This window comes from Conger conger, chromosome 5 (assembly GCF_963514075.1).
Source record: "Conger conger chromosome 5, fConCon1.1, whole genome shotgun sequence".
Lineage (NCBI taxonomy): Eukaryota > Metazoa > Chordata > Actinopteri > Anguilliformes > Congridae > Conger > Conger conger.
In genome coordinates this window covers 7593141-7616572 of record NC_083764.1, presented here as the reverse complement: position 1 = coordinate 7616572, position 23432 = coordinate 7593141, and the positions used below count along the sequence as shown (strand labels likewise).

The following is a 23432-nucleotide window of genomic DNA, read 5'->3' as shown; positions in this document are numbered from 1 at the left end:
CGTCAGGGCTCAGGCATAGAGGGTTCTTTTTGCCATTCTGTTACTCAATGGTCCTCATTCCTGGTCCTGGAGAGCCGCAGGGTTTGCTGGTTTTTTGTTGTCACTCAACTTAAATTAATAAATTAAGCCCTAAGTGAAGTTAATTACACGGTTAACTTGGCTCACCTGATTTCTTGGGTCTGAATCGGTTGCTAACATTAAGGTGAAAACCAAAAATGACCAGGACCACTGACGTCAAGCATCTTGGTGACAGCGTTCTGTAAAAACCGCTAACCAACCGAATATTTCTCAAAAGCTTTTTCAGAATTTGTATCACGGTCCTAGCGTGGACTGTCAACTCGCATTTTGCGCTTTAGTGATCTCGCATACACTGGTCTGGGAATGCCATTAGCTGGGCCTGGCACTGCTCCCACAACAGGTGGACACACTTACGCTCCCTTACATTGTAAGTCACTCTTGATAAGAGCACATCTGCTAAACGAATGTCATGTATAAGGAGCGATCATCGCGTCGGGAATCCCGGCACAGAAGGTCTAGCCTGCAGGATCCATTGTTGACAGGACGAGCCACCCAGCAGCAGAGGAAAACAGACGTCTGGTGTAGCGGTATTTCCATCGCTGGCAAGAGAGGAGGCGGCGACCGGACCCAGCGGAGGGGGATCTGGAAGCTTCCGGCGCACCGGGCTGAGCGGTCACGCGGCACGCAGCCAATCGACTGCTCCCGCACCTCTATATACGGACCGCCACGAGGAGGCGGGCGACCGCTTTTAACCCTTTGAGGAGGGCAGGTCGCCGGTCGTTTTGGAACGTTGGCTAGGAATTCCACAACGTCCGTGTTCTGGAACTCCGTCGATTACAGTCACCGGCGGTGACTGTGACATCAGAATTAGAACGTTCAGTTACGAACGATCATAAAAAATCACGTACTTGGCGGGGGCGCCCAATCACGTGTCTCGGGAGGGCCGAGAGGATGCAGGATTCGTTCCTGGGCCGTATCACGGCACCAGCTGATGTCGCCACTCGGCACACCTTCACCTTCACGCACACCAGTGACAGCCGCTGGAGTAGGAGCTGGTTAGAATGAAAACCTGCACACCGTCAGCCCTCCGGGGCACATGAGCAGGCACCCCGTGCCTCACATGGTTAAAATAGCCCAGATTCCTCAGCTGCAGAAGAGCAAGGGCCTGCTGCTCGATGCACGAGGAGCGCTCCGCAGGCTAACGGCCGCAGCCGTGCACCTGACGGACCGCCTCCCCCGAACGTCAACGCTGGGTTGGGCAAGGGGGGTTAAAAGAAAAGCCCCAGAGGGCCGCCGACGAGGGCAGATTTGTGGGCTATTGTCTGGGGAGCACAGGGGGGGGGGGCAGGGGTGGGGGTAGCGCGGCCTGAACATCTGGAGCGAGGGAGAGCGAGCGAAACACCCGCCTTCCGCTGCGAAGGAATTCCGCACGTGCGCGAATTTCGGCGAACGCCTGACGTGTCACCAGCGGCCGACCTCTGTATGGAGATACCGCCGGAATTCTTACGACCCCCCCCTCCAGAAACACGCTCCGTCCTTCCCAGAAATCCGCGGAATGCGTCTCGCTGCCATATTGCTCGCGGGAGGCGAGGACCGCTTCCGCACGCCGGCCGACTGGTTTTATGCGGCGGTGCAAGAAGAACGCGGCCAAAGCGTCATGTTGTTGTGACCTTCGCCGCTCCGAGGCTACGGTAAACGGGTCAACGGTTGGATCCCATCGTTCTCCCGGCTCTCGTAAAAGCTTAGAAGAAAAAACGTGCGAGTTTTGGGAAACATCACGCGCGGAGTAGGTGTCACCCTCAACAACAACATTCCCCCCACGCCTCGAACCAAATCTCCCGAGCCACGGACATCACGCCTCAGCTATTTCCTGGCCTCCAGAACCTCGCGAAAACCCCGGATCGCTGCCGACCGCGGCGCAACTCTCGGTTCCCCATCGGCGGGACCGATAAGGAGGACCACTCGGTACGCGCTGACGGACATACTGGACCGATTTTCCCGCAGATTTTCCCGCAATCCGGGCGATTTCAGGAAATACGGGAGCGATGAAGCAGTTGGCAGCGGGGAAAGCGAGGGAGATATCGACCAAAGGACCCCGGGCCTTATCCATTAAACAGTAACGATACACCGTCACAAGGGAGAATTATCACATGATAGAGATAACAACGTCCAAGAGACGAATTAGCTGAAAGCCTGCGTCAAACAGCCGGTACCCACGATAAAAACTGAGCGCTGATCTAACACAAGTTCCCCCCCCCCTTATTTTTCCCCTCATAATTTAAACGGTTAGGATTTTTGGGGAAACCTGATCCTAGATCTGGAGTCCCACTCCCAAGGCACTCCGTAAACACGAGCCCCCCAGATATTCCGTGCGGAATGCGGGCGGTAATGCGTCCGGGGTTTTCGAAAAAACTTTCATCTGGACGGAGGGGCCGAACAAGAAAGCCATTATGCCTTTTCCCACAACATCCGCCAGAGATGCTTCCACCACGTGCTCTCCTTCCCCCCTCCCGAGAGAGGGGAACCGCGATTCTGACCGTGGGGCCCCGACAGTGAGAAGTAGGGGCACAAGCAGCTGCCAGAGAGAAGAAACCGATTTCCTCTGACCTCTCCCCGTCAACCGACCCCGGCGACAATCAATTAACCCCGGCATTCCTGCGGCATTCCTGCGGCATTCCGAGAGGTGGCGACTTCCGAGCTCTCGGGAGGCGCGACCCGCTCCGAACGGTTCGGGAGAGGCCTCGAGGCATGCGGCGCTAACGGGGGAAACCTGCGGCGGGCTGCCGTTTAAGCACTCCGCCGGACCGCTCCCCCGGGAAACCTGAAGGGTCAGAGGTCAGCAAATAAATACTCGCCGTGCAGGACCAGCAGTTTCAGCAGGGGAAGGAGAGGGGGAATTTAGCAAATGTTTCACGGCGTATGGGGACCATGTGTGCCCTGTTTGTTCCCGGGTTCGGTACAGGAACGCGATGAGCTCGACAAGAACGGGACGTAACTCCAGGCTAAACACCGAGGCTTGGGGGGGGGGGGCGACATCGCGGCTGCTTCTCTCTCGTCCGCTATTTATTTCACTTATTTACGGAGCTCATTTAACAGAACGCAGTTATTTATCACCGGTTCAGAGCGGCAGGAAGAGCTCCAAGACCACCGCGGCGCTGTTTAGATTGTTAGCGGGGTTAATCGCCGGTCGCCGGCACGTGGAAAACGCTCGGAGTGACCGCACGCGATTCCTCCGTCCCCCTTCTTCTCCCGGTTCCCTGAGAACGCAGGAACACGCGACCGAGGACACACGTGACCGTGACCGTCCCCCCCCCCCCCCCAACCTCCCAGCAGGAGGCGCTCCTCAGATTCGGCCGCTTTAGATGTAATGCAGCACTTTACATGGTCAGATAGAGCCCTCAGATCATGGCTACTGCCACCTGGGGAAAACAAAAACAAAAACCCACTGGCATTTGTTTTCCTAATTTTGACACACCTGAAAGCAATTGCGATGTCACGCAATGTGAAGCAGATACAATCGCGCACAATGCTGCATAGCACGCCGCGGTTTCAAAAAATCCCGACCAAAGGGCCAACGTCATGGAAACAAGCTCTCTGTTCTCCAACCAAAACAGGCTGACCCCGTTTATTCACACCAGTCGTTATTGTGCTGCCACGACGACGTTAAAAGGGAATTGTTCAAACGGTGCAATCTCGGGAGAGCATACTTCCTGAGATTGGGGTTTGGTATTTGGGTTTACCGAGCTGGCATTTAAGACGAGGGTGTTTTTCTGTGTATCTGCAGATTCTCCGGATTGTATCAGCGCCACTTGGCCCAGAAGCCGGGTTTGCAATTGTACGAGGAGATCGAACGTGTGCCAGCACGTCGGGATTTTTCCACGAAAAATGTCACAAGAAGGTGCGCAGAAGGCCAAGTGACATCACATTATAGCCGAAAAAATGAGGAAAATCGGGTCGCAAAGCATTAATATCGTCGCACTCTACTCCAATATTACACAAGATTTCAGAGCCGTATTGCGCAACGTTTTTCATCTTTCCATGGAACAACAATTCCAGATAATTATGCGGAGTTTGCACCGCCAAAAAGAGGAGAGACATTTCCAATGTTTTTGACGCAACTCGAAAACTTTAGCGATCAAAAACAAAGACAAATGACACAACAGCCTTGGGATAAGATCTGGACAGAACGAGCTTTATTAGACGGAACAATCTGAAACTCCTCCTCTCCCCCCCCCCGACGGTCAACTACGGTCGACCTGTTCAATGTCATGTGCTGGCAATATAACGCACTGGGGATACTGTACGTGCTTCACAAAAAAAAACCCGGACCGCAGTGATTCATCAGTGTCCAGGGATTGGCTAGCCATCAGTAATCGCATACCGTCACAAGGGAGAATCGGCCGCATGACACCGATAACAATGTCCCGGCCGTGAATTAGCTGAAAGGGGGCCCACAACGCCCTCGTGATGTAAGCCGGGGACAACAAAGCCCTGAGCGATGACACCATTAATCGGCCGGCGGCGGAAAAACGACACTGCAGTCGAGCACGGAGATGAATCGGGACGATCCGGCGTCTTCTCCGCTGAACAATGCCGATCACGTGACCCCCACCCCCATCGCCCCAGACCCGAGACCGGGCCTGTTTGGGTCATGGGCGGTGCCTCTCTGCCTAACCTTTACCATAAAAGAAGAATAAGAAAAGTCCACCCTTCCCCCCCCTCCCTCCCTCCCTCCCTCCCTGGCTCGCTCTATCCATCCTTCCCCTCCCTTCTATCTCCCGTTCCCACCGTTTCCTGGACCCCCTCCCCTGACACAATCACGGTAAGGGCCCAGGCCCGCTGAGGCCCAATAAAGAGCAGCCTCTCTGAGTTCAGCTTCCTGTGCCGATACGTCTACAGGAAGTGGAGGAAAGAAAAGGAGGTGAGAGCGTGGAGCCCGGCCCTAGACGAGGGGCATGGAGAGAAGGGCAAGAGTGTGTTTGTGTGCTCTTGCGTATGCACTGGTTATGTGTGTGTGTGTGTGTGTGTGTGTGTGTGTGTGTGTACCTGCACCCACAATAATCCTGCAAGTGTCCTTGTCATCATTCTGCACTGTGTGTCTATATTGTTTATGTCCTTTTTTGTCACTTTGGTATGCGGACATGAATAAAAGTATTAAATGTGGGTGGATGTGTGTTGGTGTGCTTTTGTGTGTGTGTGTGTGTGTGTGTGTGTGTGTGTGTGTGTGGGGGTGAGAGGTTAAGGGCAGCTTCCTGAGGATATCCACAGGGCAGAAAGCACAGGGGGGTGGGCGACAGGAGTGAGTTCTGGGGGTTTGCAGTCACAGCTAAGGAAGCCTGTGGGGTTGCGGTCGGAGTGCTGCTTAGTGGGGACACGGTACCACCTTAGTGAGGACCGCCTGCTGTTTGCACACAGCCTTTGGGCAGGGCTGGAACAGCTCAGGGCCGGGGCTGAGTCATTTTCACCACCCTCCGCCCCGCACCCTGACCCCCTGACCCACCCTTACCTCATCCCAAATTATGCGCCCTTGGGACATAATTTGCACCACTTGGGACAGCCTCTTAGCTTGGTGTGATCATGAGAGACGCGATGTGATATAACGCTGCCGTCACAAGCCACTAAAGGCAGGGGTTTAACGCTGGAGAGTAAAGTCAAGCCTTCAGGGGAACCTGACACACACACACACACACACACACACACACACACACACACACACACACACACTCACACACACTCACACACACTCACACACACTCACACACACTCACACACACTCACACACTCACACACCAGCCCTTCAGGGAGACCAGACACATGCACCAATCAAAAGGTGGCCCTTCAATGGGACCTGACGTACAAACCAATCAAAAGGTGGCCCTTCAATGGGACCTGACGTACAAACCAATCAAAAGGTGGCCCTTCAATGGGACCTGACGTACAAACCAATCAAAAGGTGGCCCTTCAATGGGACCTGACGTACAAACCAATCAAAAGGCGGCCCTTCAATGGGACCTGACGCACAAACCAATCAAAAGGCGGCCCTTCAATGGGACCTGACGCACACACCAATCAAAAGGCGGCCCTTCAATGGGACCTGACGCACACACCAATCAAAAGGCGGCAGCCACAGTGACACACCCACATCACACAATCTCCGGCCACACATGACTCACCCACCGAGTATTGTCACGCCTTGGCCGACCCGCTCTTCCATCTTACAAGAAAGCAGCCCGAGCTATTATGCAGAAGTCATCTCGCCCGTGAGAGATGACAGACCCCCCCTTTCATGTGCTTGGTACGCTAGTACAGTACGGTACAGTCAGCCATTCAGATACGTGGTTAAGTCATTAGGCATGGAGCCGCATTACGCCCCGCAACCGGAGAGAGCCTGACCTACATAGGCAGCTGCTGTTCGGGCTTGTGGCAGGAACAGCTGGAGGAGGAGGAGGAGGAGACGGAGGTGGTAAACACAGCGTTACAATGAGACCCCGGGCCTGAGTCACACAGCGGGATCAATGAGTTAGCTGGAAACTGCACTGAGTAAGACCCACAAAGCAGGAGTACTGAGTTAACTGGATAACTGCACTGAGTAAAACCCACAAAGCAGGATTACAGAGTTAGCTGGATAACTGCACTGAGTAAGACCCACAAAGCAGGATTACGGAGTTAGCTGGATAACTGCACCGAGTAAAACCCACAAATCAGGAGTACTGAGTTAGCTGGATAACTGCACCGAGTAAAACCCACAAAGCAGGGTTACTGAGTTAACTGGATAACTGCACTGAGTAAGACCCACAAATCAGGAGTACTGAGTTAGCTGGATAAATGCACTGAGTAAGACCCACAAAGCAGGATTACTGAGTTAGCTGGATAACTGCACTGAGTAAAACCCACAAAGCAGGATTACGGAGTTAGCTGGATAACTGCACCGAGTAAAACCCACAAATCAGGAGTACTGAGTTAGCTGGATAACTGCACTGAGTAAAACCCACAAAGCAGGGTTGCTGAGTCTGCTGGATAACTGCACCGAGTAAAACCCACAAAGCAGGGTTACTGAGTTAGCTGGATAACTGCACTGAGTAAAACCCACAACTCAGGAGTACTGAGTTAGCTGGATAACTGCACCGAGTAAAACCCACAAAGCAGGATTATGGAGTTAGCTGGAATCCTGAATCCGGAACATGGACTGAAGTAAAAAGAGCTGTTCCGGGTTTTGCTCTGCACAGTCTGCAGCCCTGGAACACTGTGGCGATGTGCGGGTGCTGAATGGAGCCGGTTTCTCTAAACCGGCCGCAGAACAACACAGACAAGTCAAGGCCGAGACGGCCAGCTAAGAGCCCACTTCCTCTAAAAAAAACAGCAGGGAACCACAGTTCTGCTACTAATTAATATTTGTCATGGCTCAAGAAGACACACCTATGCCACTCCTAAAAAATACATCCTCAAACCCATGTGCTACTGGAAGCACCACATTCTCACCCCATCCGACACCCATCATAACACTTACCTTTATGATGCAGGTTTGAGCATTTGAGAATTCCAAGTAAGTTACCCATTAGCCATTTGAACATTGTTTTTTTTTCTTCAAAATTCTAAATCAGTATTCTAGAACACTGTTTCAGAACCTTGCTTTCAGTTACCAGTTGTGATTGTGACACCAGCATTAGAATGTTCAGTTGAGAACATTCTGATTACACATTTTTGACCTCACACGTTAAAGAGTTAAGAACTACCATGGGTTGTGACCATAATGACCTGCTATCAGCTCTTCAAGGTCTGAACCTATATCTTTTCGAGAGTGCTTACGTACTTCACTATGGATAAGCGTCCTCCAGACACCTCCATTAATGTAAATATAACCTACGACCATTACTGTAGCTGCCCAGCTAGCACAAGATGTTCTCACAATGTTACCGGAATGTTTTGTCAACATTATAACATTGCCATTACATTGCGGCAACACTGTGAGAACATTTTGCGTTAGCTGGGTATAGGTTCAACCAATTAAGCCTCAGTGTATTTCTGTTAGCTGGGCATAGGTTCAATCAATTAAGCCTCAGTGTATTTCTGTTAACTGGGCATAGGTTCAATCAATTAAGCCCGAGGGTATTTCTGTTAGCTGGAACGCCCGTTCGCTGGGTTAGAACCGCACACAAACGAGGGAATTCTCATGAAACGCGTTTCCGCGGCTGCCGGCTCTCCGTCGGGCCGCAGATGAAGCCTACACTTCAGACGGCTGCGGTGACGCAGATCGCGGCACAGTTCTGAGGAACGGTAAACTGCGGGCCAGCACTTAACTATTACTCAGCGTGTGTGCGAGACCCGTATAACACAGCAACACCACCTAAGAGCTTCCAGGAAAATAAACCAAAAACAACACGTAACCGCGAGCGGAGAAATAACACGCGATGTGTCACTCACGGCCCCTATAAGTAAATAAACACAAATAACTGTGTGCATAGCTTTGACTCTGATTCACACTTCTTTCCAGAGGTGAGGATCGTAGAGCCATTTCCTCCTCAAGTCAAATGACAAAGTAAATATTGCAACAGTAGGAACAGGAGTACGGCTGTTCCATAGAGCAACTTGCACTACCTGTAGAATTAAGAGTCGTTATGTTTTCCATGAACATAGGTACAGCATCACAACCAATTTGGGATGGTTACTTTATTCTGTAACCTAGCAACAGCATTCCTATGCTACACGTGCACTGCCTGCTTAATAGTGAACAGAAAACGTTTAAGTTTATTAAGAATACAACAACAATAACACAAGTAGCTGTGATTGTGTTACTTTAACGGGAAAGGTTGGGACAATTTTCTTAATTACAGTCAATGGAAAATTACGGCAAAAAAACCAAAAAGCCCCTGCCAGGTTTGCTTCCCCAACACAAGACTTTAACGCACTGAAGATATCAATTACACTGCGTGGCGGAACTGGCATCCGGCCAGAAAACTGTCAACTCGATAGCCTATTACTTCAAAATGAGAACATACGAGATCTGAGCTCCAGTCAAATCAATTATCCGTCCCCCGCGATCAGGAACATCCAACTGATGCCACCGGAGGGAAAAAAACTACACCCGTCAAATACCAGTGTAACACAAGTGAGCCTTCCCTTGTGGGTAATCCCCAACCACAGTCACAAGGTTATAGAGGTTTCAGAAAAGCCCACGGGCCTACCAGAACTGGGATTCTCTGCTATACTGTAAAACGGACACAGGTCTCAGAGGTGATAAATTCAGTTAGGACATATGGCAAAAGGTTTTTTTCCTTCTCACTCTCAGTTTTTTTTGGGGGGGGGGGTCAGACTTGCCTCACTTCTGGGGCTGGCACCGTTCACACATGCTTTACACTGTACAAACAACAGAGGTATATTTCCAATCAACTTCAGCTCAACAGTCAACTTTGCGTATTGAGGAACGGTTGTCTTTGTCCTGAACTGCTCGTTATCATGGTCATTCACACGTACCTGGTAACGGCGATGTTTCAATGGCCATCAAAGCTACCACGGATGTTAAGAGAAATGGTGATACCGGCAAAAAGTTTTGATACTACTTTAAAACTCTCCTCTCATAATGAGTCTTGACATTTTACAGAACACTATAAATACATTTCACAACGACCTGGATGACGTAATTAAACGATAAACTAAAAATTATTAAATACATTCAATATTTAGCTACAGAATCAAATATGAGTAGACTAGAGTACGTTTGTCTTAAACGTGTTGGGAAAGCAAATAATATCAATAAAACTGGATATTCTCGTTTTAGACGAGAAACAATCTCCTGTCTGGTCCGTTAATTATCCATTGTGAAAAGACGCGCTGCTGAATTAGCCAGCTAGCCAGGAATCAATTAACAATTGGAACACCACGAACATGCCAATTGCGCAGAATTAGACTAATTATGTCAACTCTTAACAATTTAAACATCAAAAGAAATGAACTGTGAATTTAAAACACAGTCTCAGCTCAAAATACTCACTGAATAAGGCTAATTAAATGTTCGGGATTGTTATCCGTCACGGCGGACGTGCTTTTCGCAAATCGCAATCCCTACAAGTGGGAAAAATTCCCATAGGACACAAGGATAGAGATTAGCCAGTAAAAGTAGGTTAGCCAGTAAAAGCAGGCTAACCTAAACGGACGGATAACTTTGCGTGTTTTACAGTGGTCGACTTAGAAGTGACCAATCAAAGCTGCCGAAACATATAGCAAGAGCTGTGCAACTATGATATCTTCAGCTAGACTAGAGGCATGCCAAATTGGATTGGCCCACTGGTTTTCATACATTCCATCATAGCAGTCAATCGGGGCTAGCAAGCTTCTTGCAAGTTATGTTCGGTTACTCATTAACACCTGTGACAACTGCAGAAGAAGGGATTTAAAAAAATTGCGTGTAGCCACATACCATTTTTATGCGATTTCCGATATCATTGAGAGCCGGATCATCCAATGCCAACGCGTACCGCATAAACAATTCGGGAAAAGTAATTCTGTGGTCCGAGTCCAAAAACGCCTCACCATATATTGGCAAGGGAAACAACTTGAACGTTTCACGGCAAGCTGTTTTCCAGGATGCAACAGGAAACTCGGCGAGTTACACTCAGCCTACTTGCTTCCATCAATAGTCTGACAAGACAATGACACCCCCTTTTCATTAACACGAGTGAAAAGCTTTTAGTCAGTTGGCTGTTACCTTCCTGTTACCCCTCCCCCCCCACACACACACAACCCAGTCGCCCCAAACTTACCAGCATCCCCATCACATCTGTCCATAGTTTAGAGAAACTGTCAGACACGTTACTGTCTCTCTGGTTCTCCGGAGCGGGGGACGCCTGGGTCTCCTCCATGGTTCGGATCGGTCTTCTCGGTTGAGCCGAGTTTTAGTCCAGCAACACAAGGACTGACATGGGTTACTTTGCGCTCCACTCTCGGTGGCAAGCACCGTTGGAAGCAAAAGCAATGTTGATCTCACCCGTCACAATTTTTTTACCATTCCTTTCAGCGTATGTTTTTTTTAAGTTGACATCCATAGGGATCCAAAATATTCCTACTGGGACGACACAAACTCGATCGATGATTCATAAACTGCATAGGCTACGCTTCGTCGTTCCAAATACCGTGTCTGGCTATTGTTTTTGTTTATATCTGAAAACAAGACAGCGTCAGAGTTTGCCAAAGTCAAACAGATCGGAGCTGAGATTCCTTCTAAAAAAAGTTGACGAGATGAGTTCCCTGCACCTCGATGCCTGCCACCGGTCTGAACCAAAACTTAGAGCGGGGGTGGCTCCAAAACAATCTCAGAAAATATCGACCAAATACTTATGCCCCGTTCGCCAAGTCGGAACCAAAAACAACAAAGAAACTAGTACAACGATACACTGACATCTGGCGTGAATCTACAGTTATAATCCTCAATTAAGAAAAAAAATCCTGTTGCGCTTTTGCTGTCGCTAAACTCTCAACGCACCCGTCTCCAAAGTGAGCTCCCCCCTCACTTCACATGACTGTTCTCTCCACCCAGCAAAAACAGCTCGGCAACAAAAGATACTCGAATGTCAGCGCGCACTGTACATGCAATCGGAGCTGACACGGAAAGGCAGCGTCGGCTATTATTTTACCATAAGCAAAAAAAAACCGATTCCTTGACATCGTTTATTTGAACGTTTCCAGGCAGATAAACGCTGAAAAGTCCAATGCTATAAAAAGTTGTATTGTCGTTCTTCCGTCAATACTTTCTCCCCATTGAAAAGCAACATTCTTCTCAACCATTGTTTGAAAACAAAAGCGCATGAGAATTTTATTTTAAGGGATGACGTATTTATATGCCCTATTCGTGTTTACGCAATGCAACCAGTAGGCTAGGAATTGTTTGGAACAATTAGACCTAATGGTATATTAGTGTGGACAACTACCTGTGCATATAACTACAATATAACACACATTATATCATCCAATATGCAGTATGTGGCGGCAATGTCCCTATTAAAACAACAATGTATGAATAAGAACGTGACACATCTAGAGGGTTCCAAACTTGTCATTAATATGATTTTTTTTTTTTTAGATTACAATGGGCCAGTGAAATTATACGCGCAGCCAAATTATACAGCAACAAGCAGCAACCCGTGATCATGAAATCGCCCCATCATGAGTCAAACAAGACTGTCTGTCGGACATGTATGGGGGAGCTTAACACGCTTTCAAGAAACCCAAAGGAGCCAGACGCTGGTCAGCTGTTAATTTGAGTGCGTCATCGCGACGCATTTGGTCAATTAAATGTAATTTGGGCAAGAAAAGGAGATGTTCATTCCACAGCAAAAACTAGTCCACGTGCAGTGTGGCTGGGGTGGGAAAAAATGTACAGACTGTCAAACCGTATTGTCTTCCGCAGTGTCACCCTGACGATAATATGTAATTTTCCTCACTAAATCCAACTCGTGGAGGCTTTCTAAATGACTTCAGGTCCTTAGGTTCTCCATCACAATCAACGGTTTTTCTTTCTGTGAAGGAACGTGGCAATTTTCGTTGTGGTTTTAAAAAAGGCTTCCAACTGCAACATTGTCACTAATGCTCCATTACTGCCATTTACGCAGCCAACTGAAAATAGCGTACGGGATATAATACTACGCTTTCAGTCGTTTCCAATTTTGCAAACGTGTTACGATTACAATAATGGTCACATGGAACTGTGGATCGTGAACATATTTGAAAACGTGTAAGAAAGGCCGTGTAGTCGTCAGCCGACACACGAGCGTACATGAATCGCTGTGACACATTTGAGTCGTGAAAATAAAAATAATCAGCAATGGTAATTATACAGTACATGTTCTGGGCTGACAGAATACAAAAGACATGTCAGTCAATACTTGAAGATCTAACACATACATCCCAGTGATTGTTGAGTCAGCCCATGAACACACATTTTTTGATTTTCTCTCTCTCTCTCTCTCTCTCTCTCTCGCCCTCTATCTCTCTCTCTCTTTCGCTCTCGTGGAATTCCAGCCATGGATTCAACCTCTGCACTATCTGCAGTTAATGAGTTAATGCCAAATAATGAAGAGATCCAGACCAGTAACAGTGCTACAATGAAAACAAGCTGCCAGTCAACAGCCCGAGGGATTCTCTCTACTGTCTCTATCTGGCCAACGTTTCCATGCAGTGCGCAGGCTCCACTCAACCGATACACCAAACTCCGTGTCAGAGATAACCGACAAACACTATTAACCGGACACAGAAAAGTGTGTGTGGAGTGCACCGCATTGCAAGTGTGCGAGCTTCTCCTCGTCTGCATAGTGATGACCCTTTACTTTCCATTCACGGTCACCACAGGTCAGCGTGCTGTCTCTGCACAGACCAGCAGAAGTAACTACAGCTTAAAAACCTTACGTTTCCTTCGGCCGATTCACACTTCTGCATTTCGTCAGACGTGGTGCGAGAGAGAGAGAGAGAGAGAGAGAGAGCGAGCGACGCATTTGGCAGCGGGGAAAGTTTGATGCAGAGATGAGACGGAGCTCGATTGGAAAGGGGCTGTTTGGTAACCGTGAAGTCCCGAGGGGCTTATAATATTTCCCCTTTTTTTTTTTCAGAAAGAAAGAAGACAAAGTAACCGAGCTCCGAGGACGTATGGAATATCTCCGCATTGTGACGGTGATAAGCTGTGTCTGAGCTGGGCATTGTGATGGCTACTGCAGCCTGCCTTTCTGTGGGAAACGGGGCCTTACGGGACAGCAACAGCTGCAGGGCCTTGTGACAGATACCAGAGCAGAGAGAGAGAAAACAGCACAGGAGAACTCCCCAGTAGTCCTCCTCCACCTCCTTCATCTTCTTCCTCCTCCTCCTCCTCCTCCACACACTCTCAGAAGCAGAGGTTCCAGAAGGAACCCTGTGATTCCGCAGAAGAACCCCGTCTAGTTCAAAGGTTCTTTCTCGGGCGAATCGGTTCTTTGTCTGGGAGCGTTCACGTTTCACACCTACGACAGAGGGTTCCATAAAGAACCAAAAAGGGTTCCTCGACGGAGACGAGCCAAGGAACCCGCTTTTTTTAAGACCGCACAAACAATAAACAACAGCAGGACCAGAAACGCAGGGACGACAACCAGGAAAAAAGAGTGGCCTCTTTTCCAGCGATTATCTCTTTATTCGGTGAGACTGGGTGCCTCGACGTCACGCCTCACTTCAGCGCTGTATCAACAATGCGTTTCATTTTTAAAAGCCAGTCACTCACACCCCTTCTTCCCCCTGGCCTCCTCTCCCCCCACATAATATGACTAATCCCCGGGAAGGTCTGGCAGAAACAGGGCCGTTCTCAGGGTGAGGTTCCTCGACAGCTGTTCTGTCCGACGGTGTCCTGTTCACAGCCTTTAAGCGCTGAAACCGCTGAAACATTAGCTTGCTTTGTCCTTTCATTTTCTTTCTTTTTCTGAGAACGGTGCGTTCGTGTAAGACTTGTCTTTTGACTTTTCGCCCCTCTTTTGTGACGTGACTCTCCTGGGCGAAGTGTCACAACGCCGGACTCTACGGGGGGGGGGAGGGGACTCTGAGGAACGGGCTTCCTGTTGCCAGGCTCTTCCTGCTTTCCCATTGGTCAGGGTGTGGTCCCCCCAGGACGACAATAAAACAGGGAGAAGACAACTGTGATGTCATCTTTTCCGGTTCACTCGGTACACCGGTGACAGTGGAGGTACAAAATTCCCAAAAGTACCCTGGAAAGTACAGTAACTCTCAAATAAAAAAGGTACAAATTAATTACATATTGCTGACTAGGGGAACAATTCCATGCACCATTAGGGCGCTGCCCATGCAACAAGTGGCAAAATGTGTACATTTTTAGGCATTTTTCGTAACTTTATTTCTGAGAGAGTGGGAAGAAGAAATCACGCACCACCAATCACGGTGTACATTGGTTAACAACCAATGGAATAACATCAATGTTGACTTGTGGATATTATTCTGCCTTTACATCAGACTTCACGGTGAGTCTAAGCAGGAAGTAGAATCCACCAATCACTGCCGGTGGCGTTCTGCCATTGGCTCATCGCAAGCCCTGTGATTGGCGGAGCTCCGCTCTGTTTTCCACCGAGACGGTGACATCACATCTGTCTTTCCCATATCTCATTCTGCCACCCCCTATCCCTACCCCCTCTCCTCACGGTGTCAACTGACCCTCCTACCCCACTCCCTCCCCCTCCCGGGACGGTCCTGTCATTAAGCACCCCCCCCCCCCCCCCCCGCCCTGCCCCCGGCCCACCTGTAGCACTAGGGCAGAGAGGGGGGGAAGCTATTTTAAATCAATACCCCCTGTTCGAAAGCACGATGATTAAGGGGAGCTAATTAACATCTAAGCATTCACACATTACCAGATCGAGGTGGCACCTCGTGAGACAGAGTTAATTCCACACCCGGCTACCTTCACTGTGTTCCAGTCCCCTGCTAATCCAATACACTTCAATTATAATTTGTTACATGATAATTTAGGCATTGGGGCAGACTCCTTATACAGACGACATTCATTCGCGTACAATCCCAAAGACATGCAGGTTAGGCTACTTGGGACGGGCATTCGCAGGGCTTCGCTGTACAATGATCATGTGTGCCAAGTCAACCTACCCTGTATGAATCAAGGTTAAATTAACAACAAATATTATTCAGCTGGATATACACTGAAGCAGTTCAGGTTCAACACCTTGGGTACTCAAGGGTACCCCCCCCAGGGAACAAAACCCAGTTCTCTAAGGTCTATACTACAGTGCCAGAGACTTGTGCTAATTGACTATGTAAACAAATGTGACAGACGCTACAGAGACCACGCCACACACAACCCTGTAGCGTAGTGGTTAAGGTAAATGACTGGGACACGCAAGGTCGATGGTTCTAATCCCGGTGTAGCCACGGTGTAGGCCCTTGAGCAAGGCCCTTAACTCTGCATTGCTCCAGGGGAGGATTGTCTCCTGCTTAGTCTAATCACATGTACGTCGCTCTGGATGAGAGCGTCTGCCAAATGCCAATATTACAAGCACACACACACAAGCGGATAATGGCAAAGCTGAAATACGGTAAATGTGGAAAGAAATGCAACTGTAACCGATGATAATCCACTGTAAATGCAGGGGGAAAACTACGCTGAGGAAAGATCGGGTTACAGTAAGTACAGGAAAACACCCGAGGATCGGCTCGTGGGAGAGTAGTGATGTCACAAGTAGTTTAGACAGACTCCTGTGCGTGAATTTGGGGGTGTGGGGGGAGGCGCATAACTCAAGACAGCCGTGTAATGGAGATGACTCCACTCGCTAGCGCGGTTACACCCCCCCCAACACAACTCTGTCCCCCGCAACCTCATCCAGGCACAGGCAGACCCCCCCACCCACCCCCCAAAACCACCCCCACCCCCCGCCCATAAGCCCTGCACCTGCCGGATTAATGGCGGCCTTGTCTGTTAGCGGGGCGCTGTGGCGGGATCCGGCTCCAATTGATATTCCGCGCGGAGGGGACCGGGGGAGAGGTTCTCACAGAGCCGCCGCGTATCCCACAGGCCAGTCTGGCTGGGCCCCGGGACCCCCTCTCTCCCTCTCCCCCTCTCCCCCTCTCTCAATTACTCACACTCTCTCTCGCTCTCTCTTTCTCTCACTCTGTCTCTCTCTCGCTCTCTCTTTCTCTCCGTCTCTCTCTCTCCCTCTACTCCTCTCTCCCCTCCTCTCTCCCTCTCTCTTTCTCTCAATTACTCACACTCTCTCCCTCTCTCTCCCTCTCGCTCTGTCTTTCTCTCTCGCTCTCTCTTTCTCTCCGTCTCTCTCTCTCTCTTTCTCACTCTCTCGCGCTGTCTCTCTCCCTCTACTCTCTCCCTCTCCCTCTACCCCTCTCTCTCCCTCCCTCCCTCCCTCTCTCTTTCTCTCAATTACTCACACTCTCTCTCCCTCTCTTTCTCTCCCTCTACTCCTCTCTCCCTCTCTCTCTCTCCCTCTACTCCTCTCTCCCTCTCTCTTTCTCTCAATTACTCACACTCTCTCTCCCTCTCTCTCTTTCTCACTCTCTCGCTCTCTTTCTCTCCCTCTACCCCTCTCTCTCCCTCTCTCTCTCTCTCCCTCTCGCTCTGTCTCTCTCTCTCTCCCTCTACTCCTCTCTCCCTCCCCTCTCTCCCTCTCCCTCTACCCCTCTCTCTCCCCCTCTCTCTCTCTCACATGGCTCTTTAAAGCACAGAGCTCGTTCTCACTCTCCCAGTTTGGGCTGGGTGGCACTGGGGGCGGCAGGGAACAGCTGAAAATGATCACTCCGTACCAGTTGAGGGGGGGGGGGGGGGGTAAGGATGCCCTGGAGAGAATTAGGGGGCTGGTGGCCCGGTACGGGGGACGGGGGACGGGGGGGACAGAGGGGAAGGGGGGCAAGAACAGGAGTGAGAGAGATGACCCAGATCACCTCCTGCACTGCTGAGACATTTTCGCTCCGAAACACGCCGTCCCTTACCATGCACAACACCCTATCACAGTCAGTAGCGTGCAATAAAATGTCGGTAAAAAATGTACAGTGTTTATTTTCTCAAAATACTGTCAAAGTCATTTCGACTAATGGTAATAACTTATTTAACAACATCCCGTAAAAAATAACATGATAAATGTTTTTTCAATGTCAATGTTTAAAATGTAAAACTTTTTTTAGTGTGGTTCAGGATCAAGGATCAAGGCTGTGCTCCTAAACACCTTCTGGGTGCTCCAGCATAACCTTTTGCCCTCGCTGCCCCGTACTTCGCCCTCTCCGATTCGGTCATATATCCAGTTTCATAACATACGGGGCGGATGTGTAATACAGTTTTAGGAATTGGGTTTGCAACTCAGTGGATTCAATTCCCAGGTGCAGCACAGGCCCTTAACCCTGTGAAGAGTGTTCTTTCCCCCCAACATTCTATGCCGGTGTTCTAGAACTGCGTGGTGTTCACTTGCCAGCAGCGATTGTGACATCAGCATTGGAATGTTCAGTTACGTGTTATGTGTGATCTCATCAAATATTCAGCTGTATGAATGTACTATACATAAGAAATGTAAGCTCAACACTTAAATATAAGGAAGTGGGGGGAAAAAAAAAGTGCAGTGCTCATTGAAGGAGATCGGAAAGTGACAGCGGATCCCATCAGCCAGCGAAAGTGGCCCCGCAGGTCAATGACTCGGGACTGAAAATAACCCAGTGTCATGACCTGCCCGGGCACTCGGGGAGTGCCGATATGAACACAGGCTCGGGGGAACCTTCTGGAAAAGACACTCAAGCGAACACAGTCAGTATCCATGCACCCTGTCATCTTTTTCGCTCTAAAAGATGCCCCCCCCCCCCACACCCCCGCCCATGGCTACATTCCTAAGGTCTATTTTCAACTGCATTGTGTGTGAAGACAAACTATACAAAAATGTACAACAACAGTAATATATATTTTTTTTTTAACATGCCTAAACAAGTATAGTGTTACCAGTCTGTACTGTGAACTGCTGGCTGGAATGGACTTGGTTTTGCAGTTGATGAAAAATAAATTCCTTCCCATTGTGAGGTCATCAGGTTCCATGTGTGGACTGAGCCTCATCAAGCCATTGAAATCTACCTCTGATTCGCTCTCTTAGGGAATGGATTTCCGTATTTTCCACAGGTGGGAGTGGGTCAAACGGCTTAATTATAGTTATTAAGACAATGAAGAATAAACAGCCTCGCCGAAGCTTAGAAAGCTTATTTATTCTGTTCGCAGCCTGCCGGCCTTGAACAAAAACAATCCCCCGGAATCAATAATTACACCTTAAATAATTGCAAGCAAGGCCGTTTCGAATTCAATTCACATTCACAACAAAGCAATTGTTTCGGTTAATTACACTTTTCTGGCGATAACTCTGAAAGTTTACATTTAATGCGAATGACCTAGAAACGCCTATCAGGCGAAACGATCTTTCACAACCACGGTTCGGTTTTTTCAGTCTGTTTAGTTTTAGCTAATCCGTCAGCCCCAGGGACCGAACTCGGGCAGCTAACTGACAGTCATAGCGCCCTTGATCTCCCTTGAAAGGAGCACGGATTATAACAAGAGCAGCCCGGTATATAAATAAATAAATCACCTTGGTGTTCAAAGAAACTTTAATGGCCGTCTGACTGACTTCCATTGCTCCAGGTGACGTTAACGCGTCGCATTAAAGGCGATATATCACTGACGTCACCCATCGTTCAGTGACAATGTAAGGTTGTTAAGTTACCAAAGTTTTTTTTTGCAAAGACCGAGTTGAGAAAGGGAATGGAGTGATTTAGGGAGGTCAAACGTGCAGACCAGTCTCCCGGTCAAACAGAGGCCAGTTTGTTTGCACTTTTAAATGAGATTAACCCGAGATTCCTGCGCGCGCTCTAATCGGAGTCCAAGCTTTCAGTTGAGGTTTGAGGTAGAGAAGCGTTCTGAATAGACAATCTTCTATGTGTCATCGCGGATCACATCTGCAATTCAGCTGCCTGCTGTTTTTTTCACGCTAATTCCTTGCCTGGCACAAGACACGTTATTTAAATTTAACTCCCAAGTGTCATTTTAGGGGTCTGCCATTTTTGGGACTTAAAAATAAAATTAAGAAACTCCACTGTAATTTAACACTGACATCGCAGATGTGGTTTCGGCATCGTAAGACTCCGGCTCTCCCACGGGGGAAGGACACTCAGGTGCGATTCGCTGAGAAACTATCAGCCGGCCTTCCGCGCACCGATTCGGGCAGCTGCGTTGCGCTGCCAGGGCGATCCGCATCTAATGCCAAGCGTGTGATTCTCAATCACAGCACTCACCAGCCCATCTCCCTGGGCGTTCTGGCCCAGCGGACTCAAACAGGTCCGCCGTCTGTCTCTCACAACACTTCACTTTGACCGCATGGGAGGAACTTCTTCCTTAAACGTCGATGCGAGCTGAAACCTGGCAAGTTTGCAACTATAACAACGTTGAGACCGGTCGATGGGGTTCCGTCCTGACATCGCATTAAAGCAGATGCCGATTTGCACACAGTTAAAAATGATTGGCTTTTGCGCATAATGCAAAATGTGCACAGTCGCCGGTTAATTTCCGATTAAATACATCAGGCATGAAATACCGAAGCGTCACGCGGGACCTACAGCATTGTGCAGGCCTTTCAACGAAGCAAACATTCATGGAACACAGTTGTGATGCACAGGCCCAGTGTTTTCAGATGAGCTTGTAGGCCTAAAAGCTCTCAGACCGGAATGAAAGGCCACTGTTTTCCAACGCGTGGAACAAGCAGGACTTGTCAATTTCGCCCCCTGCTGGCAGTCAATACGAACTGCCAGTCCAAACCTTTCAACGCAGCAAAAATGACAGCTGCCATTGCCGTTGCAATTGCATTAGGCTTTCAGCGCTGCGCGGTTTTTTGCAAGTCAGCGAAAGTTTTTTCCTTTGAAGCCAAACGTGCAGGTAACTTCTGAGTGAACTTGATCTGTTCTCCGGGAAAAAAACAAACAAAAAGAAAACCGCTGACGCCTGGTTTAGATAATACAGGGTTTCACGGAAGTACACGAGGCAGACAACTGAGTAGGCTGTAAAGCTTTGGCCAGACTTAATAATCTCAACGGCATTTTCTCACCGACAAGCTCCATATAAACGGTGCACGTGCATAATGAAGCCTGAATAACCTGAAGCTAAGAGGCGGGAAAAAAACCCTAATTTATGTCAGGAATTACATACAAACACAATATATACAGTAATCCCGTAGACAATTATGTCTGAGTTATCATTTAAAGGCGTCTGGGGAAAAACAGCCTGTATTGCTTTCCCGATGATAAAATAGGTAAAGATGAATTTCATGTTTCATTTAACATGAAAATGTATAGAAAATGAGAAAAGTAAAAATGGCAATTATCGAAGTATATTAACTTGCAAATTGATGCTAACACGTGTCCACTTTTTCCACACGTCCGCAGCCTTCACTTTTGGCTCATTCGAAACTCCAGGGCTCTCCTCGGATTAGGAGACACACCTCTTGCGTCTGAGGAGACATCGGTGAACGAGTCGCATTTGGAGTCTATTACCAAATCCTGCGGTGCGCTGGGGTAATTACCGCTTCAGGTTTCAAGGTAGGTGCCATTTACTGCCCTCCCCCGTCCCGTTTATGAGCGCCTACCAGTTACAGTGACACATTCTGTGCATGATTAAGTGAGCCGTACTGTACACACGTGCCCGCCGGACATGCTACCAGACTTCAGTAAAAGTTTTACGGACCCTAACCCTAACCCAAACCCCCCATCCCCCTTCCTAACGTCCTCCTGTATGTACCGAGGTAAACGATCAGTACCGTTGCCTGTGGACCAGAAACTAGTAGAGTCGTTTCAAGGCGGCGACACGGAAATTCGGACCAGATTGAATTCTGTTTCCGTGGGCGATTAACAAGGCCTCCCTCCCGCGCGCGTCTGGAACCAATGGCACGAGCAAGAGACCCAGTCACCTCCGCAGTTCGGCCCGTCAGAGCCGTTTCTGACGCTTGTGTCGGTAAATGCCTCGGAGTAAGCAAAGCCTGGCGCATGCATATTCAGCTGCTACACGCATCAATTAAAAAGAAAAAGAAAAGGCGTAGTTATTTTACAAAGACATGGAAGCAACAGTCTGGCGTGGAGATTAGCCTACGTCATATCACATGAGAGAACCTTTTTTTAAAAAACTGGGACTTTACCCTGGGATGTGAAAGAACACTATATTTATTGTTTCGAGTGAATACGCTACATGTATTACATGTATAACTATTTGCAGAGAATGACTACAGACAATATTGATTGACAGCCTTCGAGAGTTTCATAAGCATTAACGACCATTTTAACAGACTGTTGACAACTGTAAATGCTGACAGTAAGTATAAGTATTTGGTCTATAAGTGGAGCCCTTAAAGTAGAGTAGGATATCTTATACAGTTGTCTTTCAAATGCTGCTTCGTACACTTTGCCAAAGGTTGCAGCATATAGACCAAATATACTCTATTCTAGTAAAACATAGACACAACCAGAGCCGACTTTGCGCAGAATATTTTTCACAGAGGGATATCAATCAACTTAAAAAGACAATTCTCAAACCACAATGCAGGCATTTACAGTTCTGCAGTCTTTTGAAATGCATGTTATTACTCTTGAAGGATGCTCTGTGATTTATTAGTGTAGTAACTAGCTGGAGACAAGAGGTTCACGTTTGGCTTCTCCTTAGACATTATAATATTACATTACTTGACAAGACCCGCTTCGCTCTGCGATCCTTGCTGTTGTAATTACTGTCGTCAATTAGCCTCGAATCATATATTTCACTGACAAGGCTCCCCCCCCCTCCTCTTTCTGTTTGTTATATGATTAAAGTGCCAGGATTAGCAGTGTCACCACATTTTCACTGAATAATTCATATGAATCCGCAGAAACATACAGCAGACATATTATATGACACATCTCCCACGTTGTCAGAGTGACCGAACTCATAATTATAATATAAAAGTCAAGTGCGGAGTGGAAAACCCACAAATCATAAAATTAACATTTTCACACTTTACGCTTTAATTACATTCGGGGTTTCTTCAAATCACCGAAAATGAACCTCGTCGTGAATAATGTTAAAGGAAAATGAGCAAAAAGGTAAATGAAGCATGAAGTCTGGTCCATTTAGTCGTTTATAATGTTTTTTTTCTTCTTTCTACATTCTGTCTTTTTCTTTTTTACATCCGAGTGCAAAGACAGTTGATTCTGAATCCGATAGCTCTGTTTGGAAACCTGAACCGAATGTTACTCCCGGGTTCTGCGTCGACTTGCATAAAGCGTACAATTACCGCGCCAAACCGACAATTACACCTTCTGTATGTTTCCACTAAGGGTTATTACCCCGTTCCTAAATAACGTATAGCTGCACTACGGGCCTCATTGTAATCTAGGAGAAACTGCGCAGTTGCGCCTCCCCCTCGGTTCGTCTACAGAGCCGCCGGCCGGCCCTACTGAGGGGATTAAAAATATTTAACCGCGATGCATTGTGGGGTACGGCGTCAGCCTAAACGGCACGGACGGGAGGGGGGAAAAACGGCCGTTTAGATTAAGTGATGTTAGAGAAATTGGATTTCGCCACATGCTCAAACACGCACTCGACAGACCACAGCCTCTCTCCCGCTCCCCCGTCGAGCAGCCTTCCCCTGCTTACTGCAGCACAATTCGATTTCCAAACAGCTTCTTTTAATAAAGACACAGCCCCCTGAGCAGAAGGAAACAGAAATATTAACCTTTTCACCGACACATACGTTTGTGTCTCTTCCTTGGGATGAGTGGAATGTGCTTTTGCATTAACCTCTGTGTTTCTATCTGTTGTTGTCTAAATATGCGCGGTTGTGTAAAGTGTGATGTTGTGTTATGTGCGTACCTCATTGTAGCACATTGTGAATTGAGTC

General features: G+C 48.3%; 1 protein-coding gene across 1 annotated transcript in view; it reads right to left on the bottom strand.

Moving 5' to 3' along the window:
• Positions 1 to 11493, bottom strand: part of sash1a (SAM and SH3 domain containing 1a) — a 65446-nt gene extending 53953 nt beyond the window's left edge. The window contains exon 1 of the mRNA XM_061241590.1: positions 10776 to 11493. Coding sequence (XP_061097574.1) covers positions 10776 to 10874 — 99 coding nt within the window. The 5' untranslated portion in view covers positions 10875 to 11493. The remainder of the gene's footprint in view (positions 1 to 10775) is intronic.
• Positions 11494 to 23432: the final 11939 nt, after the last annotated feature.